The sequence below is a fragment of the Colius striatus genome, chromosome 1 (assembly GCF_028858725.1).
Source record: "Colius striatus isolate bColStr4 chromosome 1, bColStr4.1.hap1, whole genome shotgun sequence".
In the NCBI taxonomy this organism is placed as follows: domain Eukaryota; kingdom Metazoa; phylum Chordata; class Aves; order Coliiformes; family Coliidae; genus Colius; species Colius striatus.
Genome location: NC_084759.1, coordinates 85,113,802 through 85,134,064, shown reverse-complemented (window position 1 = coordinate 85,134,064; position 20,263 = coordinate 85,113,802). Strand labels below are relative to the sequence as shown.

The 20,263-nt window shown below is 32.2% G+C and overlaps 1 protein-coding gene across 9 annotated transcripts in view; it reads left to right on the top strand.

Annotated features, from left to right (window-relative positions):
- Positions 1–20,263, top strand: part of DMD (dystrophin) — a 1,219,670-nt gene that overhangs the window by 651,545 nt on the left and 547,862 nt on the right. For all 9 annotated transcript variants that reach the window (XM_061999893.1, XM_061999885.1, XM_061999868.1 and 6 more), the window contains one exon: positions 3,017–3,167. In XM_061999893.1, coding sequence (XP_061855877.1) covers positions 3,017–3,167 — 151 coding nt within the window. The remainder of the gene's footprint in view (positions 1–3,016; positions 3,168–20,263) is intronic.

The following is a 20,263-nucleotide window of genomic DNA, read 5'->3' as shown; positions in this document are numbered from 1 at the left end:
AACAAAAACATTTTGAGTGAATGAGCTGTGCTTGTTTTTGAAAGACATTTTGTAGTAGTCATTTTTATGCCTCAACCTCAGCAGCAATATTCCGCCAACTGCTACTGTGTAGGAATTACTAGAGATCTTCATATCTATTTTTCATTCTTAATTAGACACAGGTTTTGTGCACTGATTATTTTGTATTTGGTCTTTTCTAGCAATTTCTTAGGTGATTGATACTGAGTTTCAAAATTAAATCTGTGGGAATGCTATTTAAATAACAGTTTCATGGTGCACTAAAAACTTACTACAGTTTGTATTTAGAGAGAACAGAGAGACATATCAGCTTCTGTGGGAAGCTGTCAGCCCACAAAGGCTTAGACTAGTCCTTCCATAAACTACTTTTTGGTCTTTAAGGTTTTTTTGGTTTTTTTTTTTTCCAAATGTTTTTTAGTTTTAACTAGTAAGATGCTGTATTCTGAATGTTATGATGTTTTATTTTCTCCTAGGATGCATCTTTCTTTGTCTTTCTCTGTCATCACGATTAATGGCATGACTGATCATTTGGTCAATCAGTGCTGAGCTCTGAGACCTTTGCTGTGGCTTTATCAGACATGCAGCCATGTTAAAATCAATAAAGATTACCTGATCTATCCCAATAGTTTGTCTGCATCCATTTACAGTGAAATTCACTGAACATGTTGTCATTTGTTAGAGTGGTTTGGAATGCATGTTTGGATTGCATAGGAGTAAAAAGTAACTGTTCTCTTTTAAATCAAATAAAGGTTCTGGTGTCTAGCAGCTATTAACCTCAGGGCTCATGAATCAAATTCTACTTGAGGAACAAAAGAAGTTGATTCACAGACAGTTAGAAGATTGCTCTTTTAGGCAGAATTTAGACTCTGAAGTCTTCTCTGTTTTTTTAAAATGTATTTTTAAACATTTGAATTAAATAATTATTATTTCTCCTTCAGTATCTTATAACTAAATGAATAGAAACAGTACAAGGGATATTTTTATCTCATCTACTTTCTGTGATCAAATGCTTTTTTTCTTTAAATAACTCTCTTAGATTGCTAGTTGTGGGGTTTTTCTGTGCCTTATATTTTACTTACAGCTACTTTAACAGAATAAGTACAAAATCTTTGTTTCACTGCTTGTGGTCCAACTATTTTTATTAATCAAAATGGATCATCATATGCATTATGTTAGAGATAAGAAAAGTGCATGTTTGTATGGTTGTGTGAAGCAAAATAAATCTTTGTCTACCAGAAAAGGAGACCTAGGGAAAAGTATGTATCTTTCTGTAGACCATTATGAATAGATATAGTGCTATTTATACTGTATAGTTATAAAAGATTTTAAAAGGTGAAAACCAAAGTTGGAATATATAACTAAGAAAGAGAAGAAAAACTTGTACTGTCTTGTAAAAATGGAAAATTGTTAGTACAATATAAGAAATGTTTTGTGTTTCCTGATAATGTGATTTTATTTGGTGAATTAAACTATTTAACAATCATCTCTTTTGTTCGTACAGAACCAGATTAATTCCTAGAAAAATAATTGAACGTCTTTGTTTTTATCCTTTAAATACAACCTAAAACCTCCGGTAAAGGAGGATTATTAAACTAAACAACAGTAACATGTTTAATGATGATCTGCTAACAAAACATCATAGCTAATCTCTAACCATGTTTCGACACCAATCCAAAACATTGGATGACTGAATTCCTTAAGATATAGGACATCTGAAAAAAAAACCTGCAACCAAAAAAAACCACAAAAAAAACCCCACCAAAAAAAATTAAAGATAAAATAAATTGTCTCTTCATTTCATCTCTTTAGTACTTGGCAGTGGCTAGGGCTAACAGCTGATGAAGCAGATCAATCAGTCACTCTGGACAAAATCAGATTAGATCTTCCCAAAGTACCAGAAGTACTTACATGGTTTTTTACGTAATGAACTGTGCACTTGGAGATATGATAGTAATATTTTTCATCCTTCCTTATTTTACAAAACCCTACTTTTTAATGTTTTTATTTTGTTTTAGTCATCTTTGTTTCATTCAGTATTTCAGGATTTTTTTTTTTTGCGTAACTGTCTTTAGCAGATACTCAAATTCTAACAAATAGAGAAAAAAGAATTTAATAAAGAGTCCCAATACACAGTAACAGTAGAAATGTCTTTGAAGAGAGATGAGTTTTCTTTTCAATAATAGTAAATAAATATTTATATCCATTGCAGAGGCAGACAAAAGTAGTTTCTTTAAGTAAAACTGGAGCAGAATTATGGCACATACCTGAATCCTTTGGGGTAGTCTCTAAGCAAAGCCATTACCATTTAAAAAACATTCTTTTTCACTTGTATTAAATATAATATTTTAATTCATATTTCTACCAAAAAAGAAATAAAACCTTTACTCAAAATAAGATCGTGGGACTAAAGCTGGTAAGTAAGGACTTAAGAATCTGTGTACTGATTTTTCATCCTTTATCTTATATTAGGTCAGATGCATCACAGATCTTCAAGCTATTTTCCCTTGGAAAAGAGATTTTTAAATTACTGTATAGTCACAGTGTCTTAGCCAGCAGTGTTTGCAGTGTTCGTAAATACAGCACATTATTAAGGTTTCTTAGGAGCCTTTTATCAGCACTGATGTTTTCTTCATGCTGAAATCTAAGTACATTGACAGGTATACCCTGTTACACTGGCACCTGTGGATATTATACCTGTCGTGGGAACTACTGTAGGTTGATAAAGCTGTAAACTGAAAACATGTTTTAATCATGGAATTCATTTGAGACATTAAAAAGGATTAAAACATTGGTAAGACACTGTTTTGTGACAGATATGCTTTATGATAATTTCCCTGTTCAAAAGTATTACCATGTTTCCATTTAACTGTTAGAAATGCTAATAGATAATGCCATCAATATTATATCATATTTAATTGAGACATCCATTATTCTTTTTCTTTTTTGTAGTCAATAAATAATCAATAGATACTTATTTAATCTCCTTTTATACTTGCAGACGGTTTGACAAATCTTTAGAAAAGTGGAGGCTTTTTCATTTTGACATGAAGAGCTTTAATCATTGGCTAACTGAAACTCAAGAGAAGCTGTCGAGAGCACAGATAGAGGCTGGAGACGTGGGTCATGCAAAAACCAACCAGTTTCTCCAGGTATGATTTGATTAACCAATTTCCTGTTTTTCTGCAGTGATTAGAAATTTGCAGGCCTGGGTGCTCTATAGTTCTTCAATTCTTTTAAAGCGATTTCTGGTGTTGAGCAGCTAGTGGCAATTTTGTTCACATATTTCTGTTGTCCTTGTTAACTCAGAATTTTCACTAGTTTATTTTCAAATGCATTTTTAAAGGAAGTAAAATATAGGATGACATGGTATATCATGGTACTTCAATAGTTACATATTTGATCTTTAAATAAGGGTCTTGTTATTTTCATTTGATACTTAATGACCAGCAGAACTGTCATACTTAAGTTTAAAAGAAATGTGATTAACCATTGAGCTGTACAAGAGATATTCCATGAACTATATCTTACAAGTATTTCTTGGTTTTACTGTTTCATGTTTTAATCAAAGAACCTTGGGCATGCTTTTTCTGAAATGCACTGTGACAGAATAGCCACTTAGTTCCTATGTCCAGTTCCAATTTATATACTTTTCATCTTGCAGACTCTTTGAGCATCATAAGGAAAGTAACTACTCTAGTTTCTTGGTAGTTTATTTAATTTCTCTCTTGTATGATTGAAATCATAATAGCTATGAAGAATTGATTCTAAACTGATGTTTTGCAAGTTGATTAGTTCAGCTGAATAACATGGCTTGGCTAAACTCTGGATTCATAGTATAAATTACTACCTGTGCATAAGGAAAAAATAAATCTGTTAAACTAATCAGCATTTGTACATTTGAATTGCTTGATTGAATTACTGGATTTTAGATTGAAAGTTAGGTCTATCTAATATCTACTTTTTGCCCTGCAGTTAAAATAATAAATCAAGTCTTTTGAATTTTAATATTTAGAGTTGGCTTTTTGAGATTTCTTAACTGTAAAACTGCTGAACTGGAAAGCAAAACAAATCATACAGTGCAAAGTAATACATTAAGCTGAAGTAGTAAAAATAATAGGTAAACTCATGATGGCACATTAATAAATCTGTGGGTGTTGATGCATAGATGTGAAGATAAGACTTGAACCGTGTCACTTAGTGACTAGTCAGCTTCAGAGTCTTTCTATGTCACTTCATGTGAACAGCTAGACATTAAAAATATTCACAAAAACCAATCAGAGGATTGTAAAGCTCTTGGGGAATAACTTTCTATACATATTAGTTATATAAATTAGTACAAATAGATCTTGCCATGGCTCTTTTCATGGATAGTTTTATTAATCTTTTTAGAACTTTTCATCCCAGCATATTTTGCAAAATCTATCCATCACATAGAACTTTTCTTTACCAACTTATTTCAGACTAAAGCCATAACATAAAGCTGTATAGTAAGCCTACTGGACAAGACAGTAGGTTAATGTTATGGTGCTTTAGAAAGTGAACTGTTATTAAAAAAAAAAAAAACAAACCCCAAACTCTGCCTTATAGAAACCTGCATTATGAAAACCTCAGTGTTTGTGCAGAGCAGACAGCAAAGGATTAGCATCTGCTCTTAAACTGTCTAAAAAATACTGTAGCTAGATTTACTTATCCTAACTTTAGGAGGCAAATTTTAACAGATTGTGACAAACTGTCTTTTATCTTTTGCACATGGATGTTTTATAGTGAGTTCCTTTTTACTGACAGCCTTTAGAGGCACCTTTATGGAGGTGTGTGTTTGATATTATAAGCAGAGGAGTCAAGGGAGTTGGGTATGACTTTGACCAGTGATGGATGGATATTGAAGACTAAAGTTATTTGACTAGATTGTTTTACTATTAATTTTTTATTTCACTTAAAATTTTCAGTCCATTTATTTCTCCAAGGTGTTATGTTACAGAGAGAATGTAGCAGGCATAGAAATAGTAGTAGTGTGTCTGAGTTGGTTAAATTAAATATTTTTTTTGCCATACAGAAAACTTCCAACATACTTCTTTCTTACTTAATATTTAGATGTGACATTTATCTCACTAAAACAGGTCCAGAGTAGGCAGCCATATTTGAGATTGTAATCTTAGACAAAGAAAAAAAATAGACTTATACAAAATAGTTCACTTCCAGGGTGAATGTCACTTGATCTTTCTAAGATACCCAGAATATTTGAAAGTGGATTGTGACAGCATTGAAAGTGTCAACTTCTTCAGAATAAAATATTTTGGGGGTAAATTGTATTTATTTTCAGAGGTCTTTTTCAAAGAAAATATGAGCAGTCATGAAAACATAAAACCTGAAAATATTTAAGAATTCATTTACTTCAGGTGTGTTCATTCCATCATTGAATGCATATTTCAACACGTTTTGAATATTCAAGGATTACTAGTACTAGTCAACTAGCTCTGATGCTAGCCAGTATGTATTACAAAGTAACATATTAATTCTGAAATAAATATACTTTCATAAGTGGACTAGACATTTTACCACAGACATAAAATTCACTCAATGATTCACTGAATGTAGTAGAAGAGAAAAAAATATAATTAAATGAATAGTGTTTCTACTGTGTTCTGTGAACAGCAAAAGTATTGAGGCTAGAATTCCTATGGTTTTGTGGTTTGTAGTTATTTGTAAGTTCCATTTGACATGGTTTCTGCCATGGGAGGCTTTATATGGTGTTTCTTTTTTCTGTGAAATGTCAACTTTTTATGAAGATCTGCACACTATGCCTTTTGCCCTGTTAGGGAACAATAATATCTATTTTTCTTTACCTGATTTCCTTTTTTTAATTCAAAAAAAAAAAGGGGGGAAAAAAGTCATTAGTTTTTATAATTCTAATCTGTGAGGGGTTTTTTAAATCAGTCAATATTTTAAACTATATGGTAACGTTAGGGTGGAAGACAGAGCAACAGATAATAAGAGAGCTCAATCATAGAAACTTAAAAAAAAACAGACTGAAAACTGAATTATTTAACAAAAAGTAGTTTCTTTTAAACTATTTGTATTTTTTGTTAAAAATTTTTTAAATACTTCATTACCAATATTTACTTGGGAGAAGACATTTTAGATGGAGGGTACTTCCTTCTTTTGCTCTGTGTAGAGTTTCCCGAAGTAATTTTTTCTCACTTTTTTTTCTCACATCATTCTGGCTTGTAGTTGTATATGCAATTAATATTCTTTCTAAAACTGAAAATCAAAAAAAGTAATCTTATTTCAGCAAAGCTTATGGCAGAATTTCAGGACAGCACTAGATACTTATAGTATATGCTGTTTGATCTCAATCTTTTTTTTCCTATTTCACTTCTACTTACAGCAAATGTTATTTTGCTTAATTGCTGTTCTGAAAAATGAACACAATACAGAAGGCTGTAGGTGCTCACTCAAAGACTGAGCTTGCAATATATGAAAAAAACACCCTATAACAACTATCCATTTTTTTACATGTTTCTTGTTTCACAACAGAGATGTGGGTACTACAGAGAAAAAAAAAAAATACATCTAAGTATTTTGCAATTGCTCAATACCTTCTAAATTAAAATAATAATTTTGCCTTAGTTCTGATTAAAAGAAGAAATAAATGTTATTTTGCCACATATACAGTCTGTTTAAAAGCTTCAATTGAATGATGGAATGATTTAAGGATGTGTAATGAAGTGTGGCAAATTTCAGTTTATGCATCAACTGGAACAAGAATATAGTAGACTGTCTGACTATATTACATTTGAGATGTGCGTATCTCCGAATTTTGCTGATTTAAGAATGGTTTCTTGATTTTTATTTTGTTTTGATTTTTAAAGGCGGCAAAGCCTTACATTATTTTAATCTATACAGGACACTAGATTTTGACAGACACTAGATATTGCTAGAAAAAGGGAAGAAACAAACAAACCAGAGCATTTTTTAGCAGCATTTCCAATATATAGTTACTGTATTAGGATGGAAAATATCTGACAATTTCACAGTATTATGAGGTTATATCACTATATCCCTTCAAAACTGGCCAGTGAAAATCAGTTGTTATTTGTCATTTTTGTGGAAATACAGCATAAGGGAACATTTCTAGAGGAGATACATCGAAACTGCACAAGGTTCTGCTATTCAGGATGTATTAGAAGTTGAATTTAAATATTCAGAAAACAATTTGTTTGTGTAATAAGAATGTTCCCTAATTGTATGGTCATAAGATGAGCAGAAGGCTCTTCAAATGTTAATTTCTCATTAATGTGGAGGAAATGGGAACTATTATTCACCTGTTTTGTATCAGACAGTTCATACAAGTTTTATTTTACTGAAAAATTGAAATAGATGATGATTTTTAATATCAGCTAGATGATTTATTGACATCTGATAACTAAGTTATATTACTTTCCATAGCAAGAGAAGGTGGTTCTGTTTCCTCTTAGTGGCTAGATTCTAAGAACACCTTAATGCCAGCTAATGTTTTTTTTCTAAAATATATGACTATTTATCATTCATTATGAATCTCATCCTCTGTCCTACGGTTCAATCCATGAATGAAAACCAAATTTTGTTCCATTTGTCCGTCTTTTGTGGAGCCATTAGATCACGGTTTGTTTTTGGAGGCTATAAGATAAACAAGAAGTTCTGATCAGAAGATTTTTCTTTCTGTACTTTTGCAATAAGCATGACAGCTATCTGAAATAGTTTGCGCAAAACATTTTTACCTTAGCAGTTGTTTTTAATAGCTGAAATGGAAAAAAAAATCTGTTATGTTCATTGTATGTAAATCATTGGTTTTAATGGGAAGGTTTGCTAGTAAGTGTTTATGTGATTTTTTAGTACTGATATTTTAGTAAATTGTCACTGTTAAGAGAAAAAGACACCTAGGAGTCTTTTGTTATAAATGTGTCTGAGGCTGGAAACATCATGAGAGACTTTTGCTTTTGTCTTCAGAGGCAAAAAACACTTCGGGAATAAGGAAAAAAAACAAAACCAAAAAAACTCAAGAGCGGTCTGATTTAGTACACCTGACTTTCCAGGAAACAAAATTATTTCTAGTCAGCTAAACCATTCAAGAGTTATTTGTCTTTAAGTAATCTACTAAAATCCTACACATTAAAATCTGTTCTAAATTGAATAAGTATTTAGTAGCTCTTTTATAAGAGCAGATCTTAGGAAACACTTCAATAGCACAAAGTTGTGTCATGTTTTCTGTTAGATTATAAAGGCTTCAGGGCAGTCTGTAATTGCACATTGTCTGGTGCAGTGGGTCATTAGTTTTAGCTGGGCTTTCTTTCAAAAGTTCAGAGCTGGAATCATACTGGTTACAAACATTGCATTTGTGATCAGTCATACCAAAAACTTTAGGAGTTGATTAAAAGTACTGATTGTGATTAGTTTTACTGTTTTTCTTGATGATTTTAGAATATTGTCAAAACTATATACTTCAAAGTGAGTACTCTAGCATACTGGACAATAGAATGTATTGTTTATGTAGTGTTTGGATTTTTGGAAGACTTAACTATCTGATCTATGATGTTTTGTAACATCTCTTTCTTTGAGTCTTTTATTAGCCCCTACATTACTACTGAGTGTTACAGGATTTAGAGATGCAGAGCAGCTCATGCACTTAGGAAGGTGCTTTGTGGTATTGCTGCAATCATTGTCTGCCTCAAATAAAGCCTGCTCCAGTTCTTCCTAAATTTACTATCACTTCCCTATTTCATTACCTCTTTTGTAACTGTAATGCCTTCAGCAAAGGCTCCTGTTATACAAGACAGATGATTCTCAAACCTCTTCTCCAACACTGCCGTAAGCAAGAGAAACTGTGTGAGAGTGCTTTTGTGTCTGAGTGACAACAGGATAAAAACAGGATTTCATAAGTTTGAATAATACAACGACTTTGTTGATATATCAGGTCAATGAAATTAGACTGATAAGCTTATCTTTGTTTTCATAGGTTTATGTCTTTTAAAAAGGACACAAATGTAATTAGACAAACAGTACACATTTTGTTTTAAAAATAAGAATAGAACAGCAATCCAACAGTTAATTCTGGTGACTTGATGCCTTTGCTAGAGGAAATCATGTTTTCAGAGCATGGAAACTTTGACAGTTTGAAAACCTCAGGTTATTAATCAACACATATAAAATAGATGTAGTGTTTGGTACATAGCCAAGAGCTTGTTGTGTTATCGAGTTTTTTTTTAAATCAAAACTCAGTATATCAGTGGTAATTCCTACTGTAGTTTCTTTTATGATGGACGAGATTAATAAGATAAGAGACTTTATGGTGGCCTACTGCAAGCTTTAAGAAAGTTAGAGGAATAAATATATCACCCTGAGAATCATTTTAGTATAAAAGTGAATCATATAACAAGGAGTACATTTATTGTATCATTTTGTTTCTCTAGAATCTCTGGAATCTATCAAAGAGGCAGTTCCATGGAATATATTGAATATTTCCTATTAATAAATATATATTTGTTATTAAACTGAAAGCTAATGGGATTTAATAGATATTTATACTTCATTTATATTTGAAGTGCTGCTGACACTACATCTAGATTAGTTGGTTTTTTCCATTATAGAATTCCAGTTTACATTTAGAAACTACTGGAAACAGGAATTAAAATTTTCCTTTTTTTTTTTCTTCACATACTCATAGTCACTGTTTAACTAAATTAATAAAGGGCAGATGTTTCAATATTGTTTAGTTTATGACTAAACCTAATGATTTTGCAGATGACTTGGCATTCCTGACATTGCCTGTCTTTCTTGTACTGTAGGTGTAGAATTTCAGTGACAGTGACATTTGAGTAAAATGCAGAATTTTAATTTTCCCATTTCTTTATAAGTCTTCAAAGGATTTTGTGTCTCAGTGAAACTCCAGGCATAATTGATTCTTTACGACTTTCTCTGTACACTATTATCTTGCTTTCAGATCTTTTTCAGAATTGTTATTATCTAATATGAGTCCTCAGGGCTGTGAGCAAGGTTTGCAGTCTTTATTCCTAGAGGTAGACTGTACTTTCAATTGCACTCATGCATGTGCTACTTTGTTTTCTCTCTGGTTACTAACAGATCTAGATTTCTCTACCAGTGGCTGGTCATCCACATCAACCATCCATCCCCTAGTTTTCAAATTCTATAAGATCTTTATTCTGCATTCACAGAATCACAAAATGGTAGGGGTTGGAAGGGACCTCTGAAGATCATCCAGTCCAAATCCCCTGCTCAATCAGGTCCACCTGGATCAGGTCACACAGGAATGTGTCCAGTTAGATTTTGAAAACCTCCAGGGAAGGGGACTATTCAGTCTCCTCCAGGTTGATTAGCACCAGATTCCACAGCCTTTCCTCATAAGAAACATGCTCCAGTCCCTTTGGATTGGATCATCTTGTTGGCCCTCCACTGGACTCTGTCCAGAAATTCCCTGTCCCTCTTGAGCTGGGAAGCCCAAAATTGGACACAGTTCTCCAGATGAGGCCTCAAAGGGCAGAGTAGAGGAGGAGAAGATTGGGTACCGATTTTGCGTTCTCTCAGGCTCCAACAAATTTCCTGAAATTCTTTGGAGACCAGTCAACTTAAAGGTAATGCTTTGCTAAAAAAACATTTCTGTCAATGTAAGTTTTGAGAAACAAAGAACAACGTTAGAATTAAAAATTAGCAAAGTTAGAATTAGTAAATACTAACATTATTTTCATAGTGGAACATCCGTCTAGAATTAAATTAAGTTATAAGCATGCTGCAGTGAAAAGGAGCAGGTTGGAATGCTGCTGTATGCTCCTTTCCCCAGATAAATTATTTTTAAGAGCAAATAGACTCCTTGTCACATATTCATTTGATAAATCTAAAAGAATAAGTGGGATGAATGTAAAAATCAGGAAAGGAAGGAGTGCAGCACTGACAGTAGTGCATATTCCTTGGTGGAAGTCATAGTCTTGTTTGCCTTGGGAAATCAGAGAACTAATCTAGTGATAATATTAAATGCTTTTACCAGGTTTCTGTTTGTTTCTTTTCAGTTGATTGGTTTCTAGTCAAGTCCCAATGGCATTTATGCATTATAAAGACATGATGTTTTCAGATACAACCCTTAGGGTAACCTCCTCAGTTCACGTTCAGAACACAGTCTTTGAACAGAACTAATCCAATCTCTGAGATGTAAAAAAATGCATACACCTTATATTTGACAGTTAGATAGACATTATGAGTTATATTTTATCCTGCCTATATGGTCAGATCATTTACAATAATTCTGTTGAGGACTAGGGGAAAAGAGTAACACATTTAGGAATAAAAATCATTATTTGTAAAAGGAATGTATGCATATACTATCTCATATTTCTTACATCTGTTCTAAAATTGTTCACACTGCTCAAAAAACAGAAGAGCAGCATGCAAACATGAAATAATATTACATAGAGAAGCTAAGAACACAAGTTGAAATTCTCTTTCTTAAAAGCTCAGAATAAGGTAAAATTTATAGCTGTATCTTTGAAGTGTTCTTACAAGTAATATCTGATGCAGAAAATAGAGCATCAGTTACAATGTAACAAGTCTGGAAATGTTACTTTCTACTTCATCATGAAAGTTTATCTTATTTCTATTTTAAAATCAAAATGAGCATGATAGAAGAACTTACAATACCCTATTTTATTATACATTGTAGATCTAACAGAGTTGTTTACAATACATGTGGACTGTTTCACCATTTTGTTTTGGCAGTAATTTCTTTGATAGATAGATATTCAAATTTTATTAGAATTTTTTAATCCTAATTAAGATAGCTTATTTCATTTCATGTTTGTATTATTCATAATGCTATCAGGAGTACTTCAAGTAGTATATAATTATTTTTTAAAGTTAGTATCAGCAGCTATTATATAATGTTAATTTAAAATCTTCTGTTGAAGACCCTTGACCTCAGAGACAGTTTATCATGACAGCAGAAATTAATCTTGTTAGCTCCACTTGATCTCATGAAGACAGTGCAAATTTAGAAACTGTATAAACAGTGATAGGCAATGATTTTGAATATTACTAGACCGTGATAGCATAATAGCTTCAAAACAAATAGGCACATTAAGCAACCGACGAAGTAATAATGACAGTATATTAAATATTCCAATTAAGTATACAAATATTCAATATAATAAATATCCAAAATTCTACTGTACAATTGCTAAAAAAAATTTCTAAAAGTCCAAACCCACCCTGACTTGAAAGCATTCAAATATAAATATGAAACTTCATATTTTGAATATTCTTACTTTTGACTAATATTACTTTACTATAGATAATACCTCTTGAGTCTGTCATTATCATTATTAGGTGGATTGTTGAATTTTATTTGTACAGTATTACATAGTTTTTAAAATCTTTGGCCCTTTGCTTGCCATTGATTTATATAGTACATGGTTTGAGTTTCTGTCAGTAAAAAAAAAGCCAGGTCAAATGATGCCTCACACATTCAAATAAATTCAACCTTGCAGAGCTATGACTACAAGAGTGAAGACATCAGACCTTAATTGTCTGACATGAGAGCATGGACCAGAGATTTCTACATATATATCTAAATATATGCATCTAATGTATCAGTTTTTGAACAATCACAGATCAAGACAAGTACCAAATAGTAACCAACAGGCATATTAAGGCATAAAGTCTGGTATATGGATGAGTTTTTCATCATAACATAGTTTGGGAACATGCCTTTTCTGCATGGAATTATTTCTGAAGCAGCTTTTCAACAATAAGGATGATTTAAAATAAAATAGTTCTTATTACATTACCATTAACATTGAAGACATTCAGAATGGTGATCGATATCTGTCTTAGAGGCAAACACTTCCCCTCCATTCCATATTTCCAATCCACTATGATTATCACTCAAATGTATGCAATCCCAGTGTTGGTCAGAAATCATGTACCATAATCTATCAGGTATCTAAAAATTGTCCATTGTCATAATAAAGAAAGAAGTTTGGAGGTAATCTAGGTATCTATAACATTGCCTCCTAGATGATTATCCTGTTGTCTATAGTTATCAAAGGTCTTAATTTAACTATAATCTAGCTTCAGAACTTTTTAGATCAAGCCTCACTCAAAAGTGCAAAAATCATACAGAGGGAATAAAGGTTCTTTACTCTGTTTTATGTCATCTCAAAGATTTTTTCTTTGGAAAAAGTCTCAACAACCTCTGTTTGTTAAATGGAGTGACATTGTGAGTGGTATTTTCTCGGACTTTTTTGGATTATATTCTGTTTAAAGAAAAACAGTTTCTTGTGGCTTCACTGTTTTTCTCTTGCAATTGAGTAAATGTACCATTGCAGATCTGAGGCTGAAGTCATTGATGGAAAAGTAAGATCACATGAGAATTTGCTTTACACTTTCCTCTATGTCAAGAGAAGATTGTATGGAATAAAATTATTCCAAGTTCTGAAAAAGTATTGCCTAACAATCTTGGAACACAGAAAAAAATACTCAGTAGTAACTATGGTTTTGAACAATCGATTTGGAAACACAGTACAACAATGCACATTGGCTTTTGTCTGGAATAAGACCAAGTCTGATTGAAAACTGGGCAAGACCTTCAGTACCCTTTTTTTTCTGCTAAAATTTTGAATTAACTTCTGTAAACAAACAGATTTTTATTAGTCTAGTGGGACGTGGTAGAAAATGGATCTTTAATTCATAGCTGGCATATTGTGATTAAAAGTCCCAGTGAGGTTCATATTTCTTTTTTTCATAGTACAAACTGGACTCTGATCTGTTTATGGCTCCTGAGAGAACAATATTGTAGTATAATTTTCACATGTGAATATAGCACTTCTTATATCTTGCATAAATCATTCCTTGAAGAATGTTTATAAGGCTATATTGGAAGCAAAAGCAATGCAAGATGCACACAGTACGTATATGAGGCAGACTCAGATATGTCTCAAAATCATGTGTCACAAAACTATGCAGAAAGTATGGTGGAAAAGCAAGAAATGAAGACTAAGATAACTATTAATTTAGAAAGGTGATGATGATGATGTGGAAGTAGGTTCTTAAAGTATAACAATATGCAATGTTTAACTTCTTCCTAGAATTTGTGCATGTTTCACGTGAATTTTTGTGTGTACGCATGAATATATAATTGATTTCTAAAAGTTAGTACAATACACCTTTGAGCAAGGGCATAAGTATACACACTTTTTCCTTGTAGTAAATTAGTACCAAATTAGCATCCCTGGAATTTTTAGTCCAGATCAAGAAAGAGATAAAAAATCTCCCACAGCTGAGAAAGTGTAGGAAAGATGATTGATATTTTAAATTTGATAGCAGAAGCCAAAGCAGTTGAAACAAAGTTGAAATAAACATGCATGCTAGTTTGACTGAGATCTTACAGACAGAAAAATCTCCTGCTAATGACAGAAGCTATCAAATGTATTGAGCCATCATTTCCAGTTGCTGTAATGTGTCAGCATGCCTGATTCTTGTTTCCACCTTTGGTTACTGGTTGCCATACTGCCATTTCAACTTCATCCTTCCAGAAGATGGTTATAGTATTGCTCTGAGTGAATGCGGTAATATGTACAGGCAATATATTTGGGCTCTTAGCACTCCATGTAGACATTCTTTTATAAAGTTTCTGGATATCCAATTGTAAAGGAATATTCAAGACATATTATTTCTATTTGGAAAAAGCTTTGTTTAGGAATTTGGTTTCCACAATCTGTCCTTCACAGGATGATTCAAGTTTTGAGACTTGTGCCTACCACTGGGCATGAAAGTATTTAAATGGTGTCACGCAAGGCACCAAAAGTAAAACATGAACTGTCATCCTGAAACTCACCCATATACCTCCATAAATCAGTGTTATGGTCACTAGTCCAAATGTAATCTCTTTAAATTCAAGAAACACATGGCCTATGAAGAAAAATATCATAAAATGTAGGACCTGGATTTGAAAAAAAAAAGGTCTTTAAATATGGAGGTTAGGTTTATTGTTTATCTTTTTGAACATGGTTTGGTAGTTAAATATAAATGGTGATACTATGCTGAGGCTTAATAAAAGTAATTTTATATCTTAACACTTCTTAAAAGTGAGACTCAATGGAAAGGCAAACTGATAATTTTGCAATGTGCTACTGACATGTGGAAGAAAACACACCTCTTTGTAAGTTAACATTAGGGTAAATCTGTTGTCAGATTTGTCTTTTCATCTTGTCTATGTTCTCCTAGAAAAAATTGTTTTTACCATGACTGCTGTTTTGCAGTCTTGGAACAAGGGAGTTGCTTGAAGCTTTGAAGAAACCAATTAATGGATTTTTGAAAGGGACACTATTATGAATCTCTGCAAAAGTTTCAGGAACCCTTTTACAATAATCATAGGAGCCACCTATAAAGGAAATAGTAATCATTAATTTGGGTCAGTCTATGTCTCTTCTATTTTAATTTCAAATAATCAAGGCTAAGCAAATGAAATCTTTGCCAGAAATACTTATGGTAGAAATTTGTCTTCAGATATTTCCATTCTATCATCCTCAGTCAATTCTAAAGCTTGACAGATGGATTATTATAGTTTTTCTTTTTCCTTTTTTTTTTTTCCCCAGCCTTCGTTATTATAATTTGGTTTTACAGACTCCTTGAGCAGATCTACAGTAATGCAAGTAGTAAACTTAAGAAAAAAAGAGAAAAATTCCCTTGCCCCCTCTGGACAATGTTTATCATTAGATGTGTATTTAGAGAACCCCTAAAATTGCCAAGATCAATACTGAAGCATCTTGGATTTAGTACAAATACAGATACTTATTGCCAGAGAAGTTGATAGTGAGAATGATGACTATCACTTAGAAGGTCTCATTTTGAAGAGTGTTTACACATAGAAGGTGATTGTGACCATTATACAGTGAATGTACATGTTGAGTTCTTACTCTCCAATAAATATTATGGTTGAGAAGAGCAACAACACAGTGTAAGGTGTTTTCAACAATTATGTGTGCATATAAAACCTCAATGATAAATTTGGATTTTAGATTTAATTTTCAGCCTAACCTACTCAAACAGAATGATAAAGGTTCATTTGTACACTTTCCTGCTTTTCTAATGAGAACAGATTTTTTTTCTTTATTCAGGAAATTGTTCATACAGAGACAATTACTGCATTTTTTTAAGTATTACTCATCTATAAGAGTAATATTATCATATACATACATATATACATATCATATACATACAGTAGTTGCATAGATCATGATCTATTCCAGAGAGGGAGAGACTTTCCTGTTACATACAAAGCTGCGTCCCTCTGTTGGCACTACCCACAGAAAGAGTGTGGAATATAAGAATTTGAATGACAAGACAGAAATTGGTTTACAAGTGAGTTTGTGTCCAGGAATCCTTCTTTCTTAGATTAAGCCTGTCAGCTAGAAATGGCTCTTTTCTTATCCAAAGATCAGAAAGATCCTTCCATAGTTTTTCTGCAAAACAGTCCTATGACATAATATGACAGATGCTTTATGAAGTGAAGTACGCTCAGTCTAATTGTTAAGTGCAATTGATTTAAGCTTTGGCTCTTTAGGTATCTCTAGTTCATGTAGATTTGTGCTTGATAAATCCAGCTTCAGCTGGAATGTCTGCAACTGGATTTTCTGATGTTTTTCCTCATAGACTTTAGGTAGGAAGTCAGAAAATACATTCTATTACTTCTATTTTAAATAATTGACTCATAATTTTTCTGCAAGAGGTCTTTACTGTAGGTGGAATTACTGATCAAAGCACAGTATTCCAAGCTATACTATAGAGACATTAACATGTTCAAGCAAGGAGTATGTATGCAAGAAGCAAAGCAGCATGCAAATGTTTTAAATTTTCCTTTTTTTTTCTTTCAAATTCCAAAACTAAATGCTTTCTTAAAGCATGTGTTTTCCTAATCTGTAGCAGTAACTGACACTGAAACATTCATTTCATAATTTTCCTTTTTATAATACATAGTATTGACAAGAGTTTGCCTTCCAGTAATTAGACCTGTGTCAGTCCTAGAGAGCATTCATCCAAATAAAACTTGAGGACAGAAAAGTCTTTTTCTTTTATTGTTGTTCTGAATGAATCTAGTTTTATAAACATGAAGATACTTGTCTATTCTGAGGTGCCCTGATGAGGAAGGAAAAAACTGAGAAAAAATTTAAGAGGTGCCATTTTTAATACATAATAAAATTTGAACAGCTACTTCACTCCAGATTAGAGGTTTGCAATATTTACTGGTATGAATCTTCTGTGTTTGAAATGTGAAATAGATATGCTAACTGAATGGGCTAAGGTCACATATACAGAGCTTTATGCTTAGAATTTATGTACAGGACACTGAGACTTGTATATTTATACTAAAGAAAGAAGCTTGACTATACATGATAAATAATTGATATGGACTTTTCTCATAATTTGCCTTGTAAAAAGATATTAGATGATAGAGCTAGGTGCTAGTTACTGTGTCATACATTCATCACAAAAATAGCTGACAAATTTGAAAATGTTAAGATACTAAAGTATGTTGTGATTATAAAAAAATGTGAATTTAGGCAACGTGAGAAAAATGACTACTTGGTAGTTTTTGTTTGGTAGTTTTGATAATGTAGAGATAGTTCTGAACTAACTGAAGGAGACAAGTGATTATATTGAATAAACGACGCTTGCATCAGCTTTTTGCAACTCCACCAACTTTTACTTCTGATAAATTTTCTTGGATATTCTTTGAAACTATACTGACATACAATATGTCTGAAAGCTAAAACTCTCATATAGTTATATTCAGGGAAAAGATTGTACTAAAAATTCAAGAAACACAATTGTTAAACACAGAAACCATACACCTAAAAGGCTCTGAACCAAAATACATACATTTTAGAAGTTTACTTAAAGAAACTTTAAAAAAAAAGGCAAATAAGTGTTTTCTTTATTATTAATATAGATACTTAGGTGAGAGTCATCTCAATTTTAAATATCTACTGTGTAGACAGAGGATAATTCTGAACTCTGTTTATAGTTAACAGGAAGTAACAAGTGGATCTGAGACGGAATTCATCTGATGTATTTTAGAGATCCCCATTAACGTGAGACACATTGTGCCCTACAAGTATCTATTTACTTCTGTGGGCTATGAAGTTTAGATAACTATCTGTCTCAGATACAGAGATCTGTGCTGTAGACATGGTAAGTTATAAATGAGGTAAAACCCATTGCTACATTTTCTGTAAACTTTGAATTTTCCACTTTTAAATTATCTTTTAAATTTATCTTGAAATAAAATGTGCTAGGGCATCAAAGGTGTAAGGGATTGTTTTTAATGTATGCAATTACTGTCCTAGGCAAAGATGGATTGGAGGTGGATAGTAGAAAATAAGGACTTCTCAGTAGTGTAGTATTAGATATCAAATGATAGTGTAAAGTAAAATCCTAGGATCTGATAACTAAGGTATTATATGTTAATGTTAACCTAAGACACAAGGAGAATGAAAGGCACACATTGTCTACGACCATGAAAATTTAGAATAATACAGATCTGGAATACTATAAGACTAGCCCTTTCCTACTGTTGAAACTAAGGCCAAATTAAGAAAATAGCTATTTCTTCTAAATTAAGAGGGAGGGAAAGGTACTACTTCTAATATATCTTCTGTGAGGTCTCTTGATCCTGATTGATTGAACTTCCTAACTAACTCTCACTAAAAGACTATGTCTGGCCAAGACATTAGGAAAAGTAGGAAACAGCAATCTCTCAGTCTAACAAAACAGAAATCTTCAATTGAATCATCAGTTAATTTAAAATTTAATTTTAAGATCTTCATTGGTGTCTTTACTTTTACATGTAAAAGACTGAAATTGTTTTCAGGAATAGCAGAAGGCATTAGGAATACATGTAGTCATCCAGTTTCTTCTTTTGCTGTTTTGATCTAATGGAAATTTTTCAGTGTGTCTGTCTGGTCTACCTATATATAAAAAATACGGAAAATGTTTAATTCAGTTTTTATATAGGCTTTTTCTGTAACTGTGGATTTAATTTTTTCCTTTTTTTGTTTCTATGAACAGTACTGTACTTAACACTCTTCCTAGGGTATTCTAAAGATTAATTAGTTAGTATTTCCATATTGCTTTCAAAATGCAAATACTGTATAGGATTTTATTCACACTAATAAATTTATAGCTGTGATGTATCATTTTCTGACATTGCAATATAAGCGGTACAATGTCAGGTTTACATTTGACCTTGAAGATGCTCAATGACTCTTCTGCAGCTTTTCTAAGATGGATAGAACTGTCTATTATCTGCAGTTGTATTATCTAGCTAAACTGTGGCAATATTCTCTCCCTATTATGATTTCTGTTCAAGCCTGTAACAATGAATTTATTCAACTGAGATACTATCTTTAGCCACCTTCACAATACCAACACGATACACAATTATTATATATATATATATATACTCAAGCCCAATTCCAAGCTTTTACGAGTAATAAAGGCATAGAATAACAAAACAATTAGATAGCTTTGTTAATAAATAGCTAGAATATTATGTTTATTTCATTTTTTTTGAAAAAAAAAAAAGTGAAGTAGCTGATATTCATTTTATTAGAAGGAGGAAGCAAAAAATCCAAATACAGAAGCTGAAACGATAGTCATGCAGTATAAGAAATCTATAGGGAATAACTATAGGCACTTCAGAAGTGCTGTGGGTATTTTAATTAATAGATTAAACTGTTGTCAATCATATACACTGTCAAGTAATTAAAAAGTAGTTTGCATTAGCCATGCCTGGAATTCTCTGTCATTGATATGTAAGTTAATTAGACTGAGAACAGAAATGGGAGTAACTATAGTTACTACTATGGATTGTCTTTTCTGTAACAATTTTTTTCTTTTATGATATGAAATATCACTTTTTACTGATGACCTATCATTATACTATTCCAGCTTGTCACACTGACCACAGTAATGACACGAATAAAGCATGATAGTACTTTCTGCTCCTGAAAATGTGGAGTTTTGTTAGTAGCTTTTACTGTTTTTTTGCTGTTGTTGGTGACTGAGTAGGAAAAGAACCCAAAGGAAGAAAGAATTAAAAAAAAAAAAAAAAAAATCCAACAACCCAGTCTAGGAAGATTTTTCTTCAGTGATTTAGCTGGCTGTAATTTGAATAGCATTGCATTTACTCTAAGAGAAAGCCTTA